We start from the raw sequence: 16,087 nt of genomic DNA on the forward strand, positions 1-16,087 counted from the left end.
GCATACCGCGCATAGCAGCGCCAGCAGCGCCGCGGCCGCCCGGCGCCTCGGCTCCATAGCTCCAGGCGGAAGGAAGGAAAGAGAGGAGAAAGAAGGAAAAGAAAAGGGAGCCGAACGCTGAAGAGGCGGAGACGCCAGCCTCAGGCCCGCCCCGTCCGGCCGCCCCTCCCCACCAGCCGGGGGGTCCGGGCGAAGCTGCCGGTACAGAGAGGGTGTCCTAGGGAGGCGCGCTGCCCTCTAGTTTCTGCTTGTCTAACATTTGATCCCCGGCTCCGCTGATCGCTCCTTTAGAGAAGGCGGTCTGGAAGCCAGACGCGGCCCTGATGGATCAGCGCTGCTTAGACTTTAGAATCATTTAGAGGACTTTTGAAAAACGCAGATTCACAAGTGACTCCAGAGTTTCTCTTTCACCAAATCTGGCAGAGATGGGGATCTGAGGGTTTGCAGTTCTAACCAGCACCCTAGTGAGGTTAATGCTGCGGGTGCACGAACGACCTTACATTTCAGTGAGAGAGAGAGACAGTGCATATATAAAATTAATGAGGATGTCGGTGGCGCTTTGTAAACTATTGAGCAAATCAAGTTGAAGATGCACACACCTTATGATTTAGATTCCACGCTTCAGAATACACTCGAGAAGCTTGTATGTGTGCATCAAAAGATGTGGATGGAATGTTAAAGGCAGTACTGTTATTTTATCATTATTAAATTTTTTGGCCGCACCACTCGACTTTCAGGGATCTTAGTTCCACGACCACAGAGCACACCCGTCCCAGCAGTGGGAGCGCCAAGTCCTAACCAGTGGACTGCCAGTGATTAAGTCCCAGCATTGTAATTGTAATTACTTAAATTTTTATTTTTAAATAATTTACAAAAAAATTGCAAGGATAGTACATACAACTCCTATATATCCTTTATACACATTTACAAATGAATAACTTATGCCATATTTCTTTGTCTTAATCATTTGAGAGAAGATTGCATACATCAGGCCATTTACCCTTTAATCTTTTAGTATGTATGTCCTAGGAACCGAAACTCTCTGTTGTGCTCAGTCGTGTTTGACTCTTTGCAATCCCATGGAGCCTGCCAGGCTCCTCTGTCCATAGGATTCTCCAGGCAAGAATACTGGAGTGGGTTGCCATTTCCTTCTCCAGGGGATCTTCCCCACCCAGGAATTGAAGCCGTGTCTCCTGCATCGGCAGGCTGATTCTTTACCACTGCCCCACCTGGGAATGAAACTACAATGCTCAAATTCATTAATGATCAAATTCACTAATCTATATCCCCCATTCCAGTTTTGTCAACTAATAATGTCTTTTACGGGCTTCCCTTGTGACTCCGTAGTAAACACTCTGCCTGCAACGCAGGAGTTGTGGGAGATGCACTGGTGGCTCAGTGGTAAAAAAAAAAAAAAAATCTGCCTCCCAATGCAGGAGACATAAGGGAGGTGGATTCAATCCCAACTGTTGTTGTTTGGACTAAACAACAACAACAACGTCTTGTATAGCACGTTTTCCCCTGGGCAGGAAACAGTCCAATATCATGTATTGTATCTAGGTGTTTCTTCTATCTAATGTTCTAGAATCCGAACCTTCAGATTTTATTGTTACGCTATTGACACTAGAGTACAGGCCAAAACAACAGTGAGATCCACCACATGCCTATTCAATTCAGTTCAGTTCAGTCGCTCAGTCGTGTCCAACTCTTTGCGATCCCATGAATCGCAGCACGCCAGGCCTCCCTGTCCATCACCAACTCCCGGAGTTCACTCACAATCACGTCCATCGAGTCAGTGATGCCATCCAGCCATCTCATCCTCTGTGGTCCCCTTCTCCTCCTGCCCCCAATCCCTCCCAGCATCAGAGTCTTTTCCAATGAGTCAACTCTTCGCGTGAGGTGGCCAAAGTACTGGAGTTTCAGCTTCAGCATCAGTCCTTCCAATGAACACCCAGGACTGGTCTCCTTTAGGATGGACTGATTGGATCTCCTTGCAGTCCAGGGGACCCGCAAGAATCTTCTCCAGCACCACAGTTCAAAAGCATCAATTCTTCAGCGCTCAGCTTTCTTCACAGTCCAACTCTCACATCCATACATGACCAATGGAAAAACCATAGCCTTGACTAGACAGACCTTTGTTGGCAAAGTAATGTCTCTGCTTTTCAATATGCTATCTAGGTTGGTCATAACTTTTCTTCCAAGGATTACTCGGCACTAAAAAGAAGTGAGCTATTCCACCACAAAAAAACATGGAGGAAACTTAAATACATTTTACTATGTAAAAGAAGGTTATATATGAAAGACTATATACTGTATGATTCCAACTATATATGATGTTATGTTTGGGGGTTTTATTTGTTTTTTGTTGTTGTTGTTGGCTGCACTGCACTGCTTGTGAGATCTTAGCTCCCCAACCAGGGACTGAACCTGGGCCCTCAGCAGTGAGAATGTGTAGTCCCAAGCAATGGACCATCAAGGAATTCCCCCAACTATGTGACATTCTGGAAAAGGCAAACTTTGAGAACAGTAAAGGGATACTGAGAACAGCAAGTGATACGGGGAGAGAGGGATAAACAGGCACAGAAGAGGACTTTCAGGGCAGCCAAACTCTTCTGTGTGATACTATAATGGTGGATGGATATCATGATACATTTCTCAAAACCCAGAGAATATGCAGTATCAAGAGTGAGCCCTAATGGAAGTCATGGGCTTTGGGTGATCATATTGAATGAAAGCAGCTTCACTGGCTGTACCAGGCGACCCATCTGGTGTGGGATTCTGATAGCGGGAGAGGCGGTGTGTACGTAGTGGTGGAGGGTAGATGGGAAACCTCTGTGCTGTTCATTCAGCGTTGCTGCAAACCTAAAACTGCTCCAGTCTAGTTCAAAGAAAGAATACAGGGGTCTTCCCTGGGGGCTCAGTGGTAAAGAATCCGCCTGCCAATGCAAGAGACATGGGTTCGATTCCTGGTCCCAGAAGATCCCACATGCCTCAGAGCAACTAAGCCCATGCACCACAACTACTGAGCCTGTGCTCTAGAATCCCAGAGCTGCAGCTGTTGAGCCCACGGGCCGCCTACAGCCCATGCTGTGCAACGAAAGCCTGAACACTGCAACTAGAGAGTAGCCTCTGAGACAAGAAAAGCCTGCACAGCGTGGAAGACCTAGCACAGCCGAAAAGAAATAGAATTACTTTTAAGAATACAGGCCAGTTATTTTATAAAAAGTCCTCCATTGAGGTTTCTCTGCTGTTTCTTCATGATTAGATTCAGATTAAGGTCTCTGGACTAGAACAGGGGTCCCCAGAGGCCAGGCAACAAACTGATATTGGTCTGTGGTCTGTTAGGAACCGGGCCACAACAGGAGGTGAGTGAAACTTCATCTGTATTTGTAGCCGCTCCCCATCGCTCTCCCATCACCCCAGATGGGACTGTCTAGCTGCAGGAAAACAAGCTCAGGGCTCCCACTGATTCTGCATTATGGTGAGCTGTAGAATTATTTCATTGTCTATCACAATGTAATAATAATAGAGATAAAGTAAATGTAACGGCACTTGAATCATCCCAAAACCGTTCCCCCCACACCCCCTCCCACGCCCCAGTCCCTGGAAAAACTGGCTTCCATGAAACTGGTCCCTGGTGCCAAAAAGGTTGGGGACCGCTGGACTAGAATACAGTCCTCAGACGTCACTGGAGGAGCCCACTGTCAGCCCCTTATCACTGATATTAATTGTGATTACCTTGTTAAGGTTGTATCCATTTTCTCCACTTCATTTTTTTCTTTTGTATTTAATAAGTGTTTTCGGTATGATACAGCAGCACAGTTCCTAATAGCAGAAAGCAGAAATAACCATGTAAAAACAAAAGTGGATTTTTTTGTTTGTTTTTTTAGAGAGAAGATGCACACATAGGAGAAGATTTTACAGCAGGGAATAATAAAAGAATTACAGCTATACATAACAACACAGTTTAGCCTTAAAAAGAATGATTCCACTTGTCTAAAGTTTAAAAGTATGCCAAAGTACACAAAATATTATTTAGGAATGCAAGTAATAGAGTCTTACCTCATACAAACAAATATGGTTTTTCCAGTAGTCATGTACGGATGTGAGCGTTAGACCATAAAGAAGGTTGAAAGTGAAAGTTGCTCAGTAGTGTCGAACTCTGCCATCCCATGTACTATACAGTCCATGGAATTCTTCAGGCCTGGATACTAGAGTGGGTAGCCTTTCCCTTCTCCAGGGGATCTTCCCAACCCAGGGATCGAACCCAGGTCTCCCGCATTGCAGGCGGATTCTTTACCAGCTGAGCCACAGGGAAGCCCAAGAACACTGGACTGGGTAGCCTATCCCTTCTCCAGCAGATCGAACTGGGGTCTCCTGCATTGCAGGCAGATTCTTTACCAACTGAGCTATCAGGGTACTTTGAACTGTGGTGCTAGAGAAGACTCTTGAGAGTCCCTTGGATGGCAAAGATCAAACCAGTCCATCCTAAAGTAAATCAACCCTAACTATGCATTGGAAGGACTGATGCTGAACCTGAAGCTCCAATACTTTGGCCACCTGATGCAAAGAGTCGACTCATTGGAAAAGACCCTAATGCTGAGAAAGATTGAGGGCGGGAGAAGAAGGGGGCAACAGAGGATGAGATGGTTAGATAACATCACCAATTCAATGGACAAGAGTTTAAGCAAACTCTGGGGGAAAGGATAAGGAAGCCTGGTGTGCTGCAGTCCATGGGGTCGCAAAGAGTCAGACACAACTGAGAGGCTGAACAACAACATACAAACATACAAGATAAAACTGGAATGAAAAAGGAACCATAAACAAAACTTTTGGATCATGATTTCCTATAAGGTGGAAGGCCCCTCAGGTGACTTAAACGACAAATTCTCTTTAGTATCGTGAATTTATTCATTCTTTCACTACACTGTTCAGCACCTACCTTAGACCAGGTCCTGCCCTTGGCACGGAATGCAAAGATGAATCAGACATACATCCTTGACTACAAGGAACTTCCAGTTCAGTAGAGATAAGACATCTATATTTTTTTGCATGTGTTCCATTAACCTATAGTCAACTATTGTGTGACAGGCACTGTATTAAAGAAATATCAACTCGTTCCCTCAAAGTCTTGAGAAGACAGATAAGCAAACCTTTAATTACCCACCATTAGAGCTGGAGAGAGTGTTATGTGGACCCCAAAGAGGGTTGGGCAACTACCTTAGTGACTTCCGGCTGCTATCACAGGCCCAGTGGATGGCTCATAGACTGAAATTTATTTCTCGTGGTCTGGAGGCTGAGAGACCCAAGATCAAGGTGTTGCCAGGTGTGGTGTCAGAGAACCTGCTCTCTGGTTCATGGATGGAAGGGGCAAGGGAACATTCTGGTGTCTCTCACTCTTTAAAAAAAAAATATCAATTTTTAATTGAAAGATAATTGCTTTACAATATTGTGTTGGTTTCTGCCATACAGCAGCATGAATCAGTCATGGGTACACATACGTGCCAGGGTCCCTGAAATCCAAGCACTGTGCCACCTCCACACCTGGGGCAGACCTAAGTCCTCAAGGAGTCTCTCTCTTTTTTTTTTTTTTTTTGAGCATGGATTATTTTATTGGATGCTTTATAAAAAGTCCAAGCACACACATACTGTGCCCCCACCAGGAAGGGAGGGGTTCACATTAGTTGTTCTTATACCTTCAGGATAAGCCTCTCCCCACAAATATTTGTATCCCAGCTACAAAAATGGAGTTGCAAAGGGTATATATAAAGATATGATATTTTTCTTGCTCTTGTTATAGTACAAACAACTGAAGGTGACTACCGATCTGTGAGAGTAAGAAAGGGGAAAATCACTTGACAAAGGGATGGAATGTCTGTCACCTGCAACAAGTAGCTGACTCATCTGCTATTAACAGGCACCTACCCTAAATTACAGGGACCCGAGCACATGAAACTGGAGATGACATGTGCAGGGCCCCTGCTGATTACACTCGCTCCAGAACCCCTTCTTCATTACTACAAATTAGAGGAGAACCCAGTACTTAAGATTCTACCCACTGAGGTATTAACTGCATCAAGATTAGTTATATCCAAGGAGCATGCAATAGAAATATTTTTAAACCAACATGGTTAAGTGTTAAGATCTTTAGAAATCAAAATATGTATTCACATAATTTTAAACTGAAGTCAAGATAAATCAAATCAATCTTCTGTGGTAATGATTTAAGTGCAAGTGATGCGGGCTTTCTTCACATTCAGTCCTTCACTCAGTTGTTCTTGAACAGGTCAATGCAGCTTTGCAGGAGGGACACATTGTTCCTGGCATGCTTTATTTCCAGTTCAGACATTTCAATTAGATTCTTCCTGAACGCTGCCACTCTCTTCCGTTTGAAATTGATCAGCTCATCTTTTGCAGATTCAGAGAGTTGTTCAAACTTCTGGCAGCATTCCTGCTGGTTTGCCTCGGCCAGCTTGACATCTTTGCTCTTTAACCGGGCCTTATCCAACGCTTTATTTGAATTCTCATGGTCAATGAGGGCTTTGGTGCGTCGGTGTAAGAGATCCTTGGCAGCCTCTATGTTGAGCATGTAGTATCGCAGGAGCTCCGTCAGTTTTAAGTCTTCATCTGAGGAGACTCGACTCTCCACTTTCCTAAGTTTTTCAAACAGCTCAGCCACCTTCAACAGGTACTTCTTGATGATTGTAGGCTCCTCTAAAGCCAGGCTATGCAAGCAGGCTGCGGTGAGGATATAATCATCTGCGACATTTTTATGAGATCTGGTCATCCTGTCAGCCTTTGCACAGGAATCCTTGATCCTGTTGTAATAGTTGATGAGGAAAGTCTTCTCTTGCTCAAAAAAGTCATCTACCTCCTTAACTCCTGAAAAAAGAACTTCATCAGCACTTTTCACCACACTTTTAAAAAAGCCACCAAACATCTCTTTAGTATTTTTCCGCCTGACACATAGATCTTGATCATATTCCAAAAACACGTGGAAGTTGCGGTCTTTACTGAGAACAGGGTGGGAGGAGATCCGCTGGAGAAAGACTTCGTGCGAAGACACCATCTTCTTGAAGACAGCAAGGTACTCCGCTTCTAGCTCTTGCTTCATCTTGGCAAATTCTTCTTTTGTCATTGACCCTTCACCCTCTCCCAGCTTCTGCATCTTCTCTCGAGGGCCATCGAAGTCGGGCTTGGTCGGCGCTGGCGGGATAATAAGCCCAGCACAGTCTGTAGTTTCAATAAGAGTGTCATGTAGCCACACAAAGTCTTCATGTTGCCTTGTAACAGAAAACTCTGGGCTCTGAAATGTGGGCAGTGTGGTCTTGGTGTGCACTGTAAATTTGACTTTGTCTCTCTCACTGAGTGCGTCAGGTACGTCAATCTTTTTTTAATTTGGCTGCATGGCTTGCTGGATCTTAGTTGCCTGACCAGGGATTGAACCCTGGGCCACTGCAGTGAAAGCACCTGGTCCTAAGCACTGGACTCTCTCTCTTTTAATAAATGTTTGGCCATGCCTCATGGCATGTGGGATCTTAGTTCCCCAACCTGGGACTGAACCTGTGGTCTCTGGACTGAAAGGCAGCCCATCAGAGAAGTCCCTGGGGGTCTCCTTTTCAAGGGCACTAATCCCATCCATGAAGGCCCCATCCTTATGAGCTAATCACTCCGAAGACTTCAAAGACCTCATTTCCAAATACCATCACTTTGAGGATTAGGTTTCAACATATAAATTTGGGGAGGGGCACAAACCTTCAGTCTGTAGCACTAACCTAGTCTGAAGGTGAGTCTGGGCAAGTTTCTTGCAAGAGGTCATTCTCTAAGTCTTGAAGGACCTGAACAAAAGGAACAGAAGACTGCTGGAGGCAAGAAGGGAAAAAGGAAGAAGATTCTTGGCAAAAGAAATAACAGTTACAAAGGAGAAGAGAGGTGATGGGACTGGAGGCCAAAAAACAGCATAAAGACCCCAAAATGTGATCCTATAAGAAAGATGAACACGTGGGAATTCCTTGGTGGTCCAGCGGTTAAGACTTTGCGTTTCTACGGTTGGGGACCCCAGGTTCAGTCTCTGGTCGGAGAACTAAGATCCTACAAGCCTCACAGTGTGACCAAAAATAGTTAATTCATTCATAATTAAAAGAAGATGAGGGTCTGAGTTAAGACACAGAACATAAAGAGCCATAACAGATAAAGATAAATGTCATAAGTCAGATGTATGTAGGAAGAAAAAGAACTCTTCCAGCTAGTGCAAGCACTAATTACTTCATTCCCAAAGAGGCATTAAATCTGGGATTTGAATTGGGAATGAATTGTGACCTGTGATCCTAAAAGCAAAATCTAAGAGGACATCCCCAGAACCCACCGATAGAGAAAGCTTAAATAGTAGGCTGCAGAGCAGTTTCTTCGTATTCAACAAATAATGGTCTCATGCTAGGTGGGCTAGAAAACAGAGACTGAGGCAAGAACTAAGTGCTCAGACTTTATGTGGAAGGTAGAATGCATGACTGGGAGAGAGGAAAGGAAAGGAAAAGGAAAGAAAAGATGAAATGTAAAGTGTGTGTGTGTGTGTGTGTGTGCTAAGTCGCTTCAGTCATGTCCGATTCTTCATGACCTTATGAACCATAGCCCGCCAGGCTCCTCTGTCCATGGGATTCTCCAGGCAAGAATACTGGAATGGATTGCCATGCCCTCCTCCAGGGGATCTTCCTGACCCAGGGATGGAACCTGCATTTGTTACATCTCCTGCAGTAGCAGGCCAGTTCTTTACCACTAGAGGCACCTGGGCCCCTGAGATGCAACACAAAGATGCAAAGGAACGTGGTCCCACACTGGCTACAACTTCAGAACAGCTTGAAGACACGTGGGCCTTGGCAGGTGCGCCCACTAGACCATGTGGAATGTCTCTGGACAAGCTATACAGAGAAACCACTCCTTGAAACAGTTGATCTGAGCGAAGAAGGGCGAGGAGGACATTTATTTACTGGCTCATTCCCCGCTCTGATCCCCACTGCACTGTGGTTCTCCATGAGAGAGTGAACTTGCCTGCCCCTCTGGGTTGCACCACCCAGCCTCTGGCAACAACAGACGAAGTGTGGTGCTCTGTTCCAATGAGCGCACAGGTATCTGGAGGAGCAGAAACTCCAGGTGGTTGGTTTGGGGCGATAGATGTGCAGCCAGGCTAGCTGGATGGAGCAGGCAGCTGAGGGCTCTGGAGACAGGGAACTAGGGGATCTCATGGGTCACATCAATGTGTTTGATATAGCAGTCAGAGAGGTTGTAATCAAATTAGCATGGATACTCTCTGCCCCAGAAGTTAGAAACTTTCTCTTCTGCTGGTGCCTGCAGGCCATGGCAAAGGTGCAGCAGACGAGAAGATGTTGCAAACTGAAAGAACCTACCTGCCTAAAGAATGTCCCAATGCAATATATGATCTACTGTTACCCCATGGGACCTTGGCCCTTCTGTGGCTAGACTTTCTGATCATTTTTTCTTTCTTTCTTGGGTCGAACTATGCAGCATGTGGGAGCTTAGTGTCATGACCAGGGATCAAACCCTAGGCCACCGCAGTGGAAGTATGAAGTCCTAACCACTGGACCGCTGGGAAAGTCTCAAAAGAGAGTGTGTGTGTTGAAAACAAAATCATTCCGCCTCCCATCCCCCTCCCCCATTAAGAAGGGCCTCACTTGGGGTATTTTTGCTTTTAGATATTTTGGTTTTAGACTCCTGAAAGGGAGTTTGAGGACATGCAGCCATCCTAACCTCACAAGAGTCATGAAAGGTGGACCAGTCCTGGGGCACAGCTGCCAACTTTTATTGAGACTGTGAGGAAACTGCAAGCTGATGATTTCACAGTTTCATCTTTTTATTGCAAATAGATGGGGAAACAATGGAAACAGTGAAAGACTTTATTTTGGGGGCTCCAAAACCACTGCAGATGGTAACTACAGCCATGAAATTAAAATATGCTTGCTCCTTGGAAGAAAAGCTATAACAAACCTAGACAGCATATTAAAAAGCAGAGACATTACTTTGCCAACAAAGGTCTATCTAGTCAAACCTATGGTTTTTCCAGTAGTCATGGATGGATGCGAGAGTTGGACCATAAAGAAAGCTGAGTGCCAAAGAATTGATGCTTCTGAACTGTGGTGTTGGAGAAGACTCTTGAGAGTCCCTTGGACTGCAAGGAAATCAAACCAGTCGATCCTAAAGGAAATCAGTCCTGAATATACATTGGAAGGACTGATGCTGAAGCTGAAACTCCAATACTTTGGCCACCTGATGCAAAGATCTGACTCGTTGGAAAAGACCCTGATGCTGGGAGGGATTGAAGGCAGGAGGAGAAGGGGACGACAGAGGATGTCATGGTTGGATGGCATCACTGACTCGATATACATGAGTTTGAGCAAGCTCCGGGAGTTGGTGATGGACAGGGAAGCCTGGTGTCCTGCAGTTCATGGGGTCACAAAGAGTTGGACACGACTGAGAGACTGAACTGAACTGATTGTTTCATAATCATACCCATTAGTTGGCTGCACAATTTAACCCCAGGATAGTCTTGTGACTTTCTTCATCAGAAAATTTAAGGACTTGTGAGAAGCATGAGGGATTGCTACACAGCATAACTGTCTGAATCTGTAGACAGGAGGCTTTATTTTATATTTTTTAAATAACCTTTTCATTTTGATATAAGAATTTCTATATGCCCTTTGCCCAATTCATCGATTGTTAACATTCTGCCTCATTTGCTCCATAGTTTTCTTTCATCCTATACATGTAATAATATGTATATTATGTATAATTATATATATACATGTAATAAATATATATTTATTCTAATGTATAATTATATATATGATACATACACATGAGGCTTCCCAGGTGGCACAGTGGTCAAGAATCTGCCTGCCAATGCAGAAGACACAAGAAATGTGGGTTTCACCCTGGGTTGTGAAGATCCCCTGGAGAAGGAAATGGCAACCCACTCCAGCAATCTGGACTGGAAAATTCCATGGACAGAGGAGCCTGGTGGGGTATGGTCCATGGGGTCACAGAGTCAGACACAACTGAGCATTGCACAGCACAGCAGCACCTACTATGTGTGCACACTCAGACAGGAACTATAAATAGAGCAGGCACAGAAGCATCATGGCCTTGTGAAAATAACCCGGGCTCTAATTAACCATATGTATAAGTATATACATATATATGTATATATGTATATGAATAAACTGGAATCACTTTGCTATACTCTAGAAACTACTAATAACATAACATTGTAAATCAACCATACCTCAATACAAAAATAAAGATAAAAACTTGAGGTTTAAAGTCAGGCAATGAAACTAGAGGTCCTATCACTTCCTGGCTCCGTGGCTACTGACAGGCACCTCCTCTGTGACTCGGTTCCCTCATTCGTGAAATGTGGATAATAACATGAAACTAGGTGTGATGCAGACTGACTCACTGCTGGTAAAGCCTTTAGCACAACCACAGCTATTATCACTTCCAGTTCAACTATAACACAGAGTCTGGCGCTAAAATCTCAGAAACAAACTTCTATCTATACTCTCTGGGCAAGCTTCTACTGTAAAGGGTCAGATACGATCCATTTTAGGTTTTGTGACTCATAAAGGAAAGCTATGACAAACCTAGCCAGCGAATTAAAATGCAGAGACATCACTTTGCCAACAAAAGTCCGTACAAAGCTATGTTTTTTCTAATAGTCATGTATGGATGTGAGAGTTGGACCATCAAGAAAGCTGAGTGCCGAAGAAGACTCTTGAGAGTCCCTTGGACGGTAGGGAGATCAAGCCAGTCAGTCCTTAAGAAAATTAACTCTGAATATTCATTGGAAGGATAGATGCTGAAGCTGAAACTCCAGTACTTTGGGCACCTGATGCAAAAGTTGATTCACTGGAAAAGACTCTGATCCTAGGAAAGACTGAAGGCAAAAGGAGACGAGGGAGGCAGAGGATGAGATGGCTGGATAGCATCCCTGACTCAGTGGCCATGAACTTGAGCAGATTCCGGTAGATATTGGAGGACAGAGGAGTCTAACGTGCTCAGTCTATGGCATTGCAAAGAGTCAGACACAACTTAGGGACTGAACACCAACAACAGCAAAGTCTCTGTTTCAGCTGCTCAACTGCCATTGTAATCCCAAAGCAGTCACATGCAGGACATAGTGGGTCAGAGGGGTGGTAGTCTAATACAACCTTATTCATGGATGCTAACATTTGAATCTCATATCTTTTTTTTCTGGCCATGCCTCAAGGCTTGTGGGGTCTTAGTTCTTAGACCAGATGAAGGATTGAACCCTCCCCCCCTGCAGTGAAAGTATGGAGTTCTACCACTGGACTGCCAGGGAAATCCCCCTCATCTTTTTTTTTTTTTTTAGGTTTCTTTAAACCTGGGTCTTCGTTGCTGGGTGGGCTTTCTCTAGCTGCAGAGAGTCGGGGCTACTCTGTAGTTGCGGTTCATGGGCTTCCCATTACGGTGGCTTCTCTCGTTGCGGAGCACAGGCATTAGGCACATGAGCTCCAGTACTTGCAGCACGCAGGTCCCACAACATGGGCTCAGATGCTGTGCACAGGCTTAATTGCTCTGCAGCATGTGCACTCTTCCCAGAAAAGGGATTAAACCCATGTCTCCTCTATTATCAGGTGGATTTGTTATCACTGAGCCACCAGGGAAGCCCCCAAAATAACTTTTAAACTAATTTTAAAAACAATTACAGGGAATTCCCTAGCAGTACGGTAGTTAGGACTCTGTGTTTCCACTGCAGGGGGCATGGGTTCAATCCCTCATTGGGGAACTAAGACCCCACATGCCGTGAGGCAAGGTCAAAAAAAAAAAAAAGATACAGGAAGTGACACAAAACAAATGAATGACTAGGTGGCGAGTACTCCTGTAACCACTCTCTAGTTCAAGAAACAAAATTTGGGGGGCCCTTCCCCCCATTTCAGGCCCTCACTCTCATAAGTAATTATTATTCTTTATTATTACTACTTTATTTATTTATTTGGCTGTGCTGGGTTTTAGTTGTGGCATGTAAGCTCTTAGTTGCACATGTACTGCTGTGGGAACTAGTTCCCTGACCAGGGATCGAACCCTGGCCCCCTGCATTGGAAACTCAAGAGTCTTAGCCACTGGACTACCAGTGGTTACTACCTGTTACTACCAGTGGTTACTACCTGTAACCACTAATTTTGTCTTTGATAACCATCACTCTCATTGTTAAAAACCAGACTAAGTTTGAAAAAGGTCTGCGAATTGTAAAAAAAATAGTGCTAAAGAAAAAAAACTGTATACTTGCTAAAGTGGTAAGGAAGATTTTCTTCAAGATTTTTGTCATAACAGTCAATTCTACTGCCACAGGTGGAGAGGGATGGGTCTCAATTCTAACTACAGCAAAGAGAGCTGGGGATTTATAGCCAGCAGAGTTAGGGGCTTGTGGATGGAAAATTGTAAGAGGAGGTCTCAAGGGATTTTTGCTAGTGAAGTCGCTCAGTCGTGTCCAACTCTTTGCGACCCTGTAGACTGTAGCCCACCAGGCTCCTCCGTCCATGGGATTCTCCAGGCGAGAATACTGGAGTGGGTTGCCATTTCCTTCTCCAGGAAGGGTAGGTCAAAGAGTTAGATGTCAAGAGAGGTGGGGTGGGGATGAGGAACTTGATCAGATACCAAGAACTGGGGGATTATTCCCAAACTGATTTAGCAGGATTCTTTGCTAAGAATTTTTTTTTTTTTTTGCTAATTTGCTAAGACTGGACAATTCTGGGCAGGCAAGGACAGGTCAGGCACAGAAGGCCAAGATCCAGGTCTAGAAGAGTCTAGAAGAGTCTCTAGTCAGAGAAGCCTAATTAAAGTTTAGTCAAGGAGTCTATCAATAAACCGTAATTTTGGTGGGGGGGTGCTCGAAGTTTGGCTTGTGGGGTCTTAGTTCCCCTACCAGGGATTGAATCCTGGGACCACCAGGGAATTCACTAACCCTATACTGTTACTGTTAACCTCAAGTCTCAAGTTAACAATATGGGCTTCCCTAGTGGCTCGGAGAAGGAAATGACAACCCACTCTAGTATTCTTGCCTGGAGAATCCCAGGGATGGGGGAGCCTGGTGGGCTGCCATCTATGGGGTTGCACAGAGTCGGACACGACTGAAGCGACTTAGCAGCAGAAGCAGCAGTGGGCTCAGTGTTAAAGAATCTGCCTGCAATGTAGGAGGTTTGGGTTCCATCCCTGGGTGGGGAAGATTCCCTGGAGAGGGAAATGGCAACCCGGTCCAGTTTCCTTGCCTGGGAAATCCCATGGACAGAGAAGCCTGGTGGGCTACAGTCCCTGCTGTCACAAAGACTCGGACATGACTTAGCGACTAAACCATTAGCAAGTTAATACATTTAACATGAGTGATTTTTGTAGTGTTGGGGCCAGTGTGAGGAAAGAAGGAGAGACTCCATTTTAAAGCCTGTCATCTGTCTTAAAGACAGGATGTAAATAACTGGGCCTGAACCCTGCCCAAGAATGAGAAGACCATTGCTAATAAAAACCAGGTCTCCTGGAGACTTCGCTCCATACAGATGGCAAACGGAGACTGTAGTTGAGGTCAGGCTGCCCCTGTTAGATTAACCATGGAGATATCTCCCCTTGAATGTATAAGCATTGTTCCCCACATTTAACCTTAATTGTTTGTTCTCCTAGCACCTACTTGTTGTAAAACTCAGTCCTATACAACAAAGAGGTTGCTAACATGTAACCACTCACGGTGGGGGTTGGGGGGGGGGAGATGGTTATAAAACCCGGCCTCTGGGAACCATCGAAGTCCTTGTTGGGAACTGATTCCCTGGGACCTGCTGGCAGTAATAAACGGTACTCCACATCGTCTTGTGTTTTGTGATTCCGGATTCCACAACAGTAGAATGTTAATCGTAACTCAATAAAGCTGGAAAATATATATACATATATATATTTGAAAGCGATTTCCCTAAAGGCACCTTCCTCTGAGACTCAGTTTTGATTAAAGTTGATTAAAGTGCAGTGATGCAAAGGGGGGATTTGCAGAGAGTTTTGGCAACCAGGTAGGAAAAGACAACTTTAGGTTCAGATCTAGGGGTAACCAGCAGTCCTGGACACAACTGAAGCGACTTGGCCGCAGCAGCAGCAGTCCTGGACTGCTGCTCACAGTTAACTGTTAACTCACAGTAGAGTCTCCCTTTCCCCAAGTGTAGAAAAGAGATCATACTAGATATTGCACGGCCACTTGACAGATCTGCTTGCATCACAGGGATGTTGAGTGGCTTAAGTGCAAAACTGAAAGATGGGAGCTGTTGGTACTTCTATCTCTCAAAACCCAGCATGAAATAAAAATTCCGCAGACCCGGGTGCCTTGAGGGTTGCCTGGAATTCCCGAAGATTTTGCCACAGTTGAACCACATCTCTTAATGTATCAGTAACCTGGAAGAATGGTTCTCAAGCTTTGCGCGCTGTCAGAATGACCTGGAGGGGTAAAAATAGATTTCTGGACCCTATTCCTAGGGTTATCTCTTGGGCGAGGACTCGTTATTTCCCATTCTAACACGTACCAGATAGAAGATTGGATCAGGGACCACACTTGGCGGACCCCTGGTTGTTTTCCAGACTGCCCCTATGAAAGGCTGAGGATCCATCTAGTCACTTAGGTTTAACTGCTCCGTTTCTGTCGTGTCCAGGAAGCCGGGGAGCAAGGAGACCCTTGTTAAAGTCCAAACCGGAGGTGCGTTATCAAGCCGCTGACAGCGAGTACTCCTGAGTCTTTGCAAAAGGTTCCTCCCTCAGGCGGAGGCCCGCCGAGGTCAGATAACACTGCCCTGCAGTCACGCGGCCGCGTGTGGCCCCAGGCTCTCGGCTACCCTGGCTCCGGGCTCCGCGGCTGCGGCGGCGGGGCGGGGCGCGGGGCGGAGGCGGCGTGGGGCGGGACCAGGCCCCGGTCCTCGGTCAAGTGACACCGAACGGCTGCCCTGGCTGACTGCAGAGCCGGGAGCCCGACAGTGGACATGCCGGGGGTCGTTCGCCTCCTCGCTCTGCTGCTGGTGCCGCTGCTGCTGGGCTC

The 16,087-nt window shown here is 45.5% G+C and overlaps 1 protein-coding gene and 1 pseudogene across 2 annotated transcripts in view; both read right to left on the reverse strand.

Moving 5' to 3' along the window:
- Positions 1-338, reverse strand: part of CRTAP (cartilage associated protein) — a 34,012-nt gene extending 33,674 nt beyond the window's left edge. Inside the window, exon 1 of the mRNA XM_010835582.1 lies at positions 1-338. Coding sequence (XP_010833884.1) covers positions 1-57 — 57 coding nt within the window. The 5' untranslated portion in view covers positions 58-338.
- A 5,247-nt stretch (positions 339-5,585) lies between these two features.
- On the reverse strand, positions 5,586-7,383 carry LOC104985393 (annotated as a pseudogene). Its single transcript, XR_824893.1, has one exon. The product of XR_824893.1 is annotated as a sorting nexin-5 pseudogene (transcript).
- Between the last annotated feature and the right edge of the window lie 8,704 nt (positions 7,384-16,087).

This window comes from Bison bison, unplaced genomic scaffold (assembly GCF_000754665.1).
Source record: "Bison bison bison isolate TAMUID 2011002044 unplaced genomic scaffold, Bison_UMD1.0 scf7180017864043, whole genome shotgun sequence".
NCBI lineage: Eukaryota > Metazoa > Chordata > Mammalia > Artiodactyla > Bovidae > Bison > Bison bison.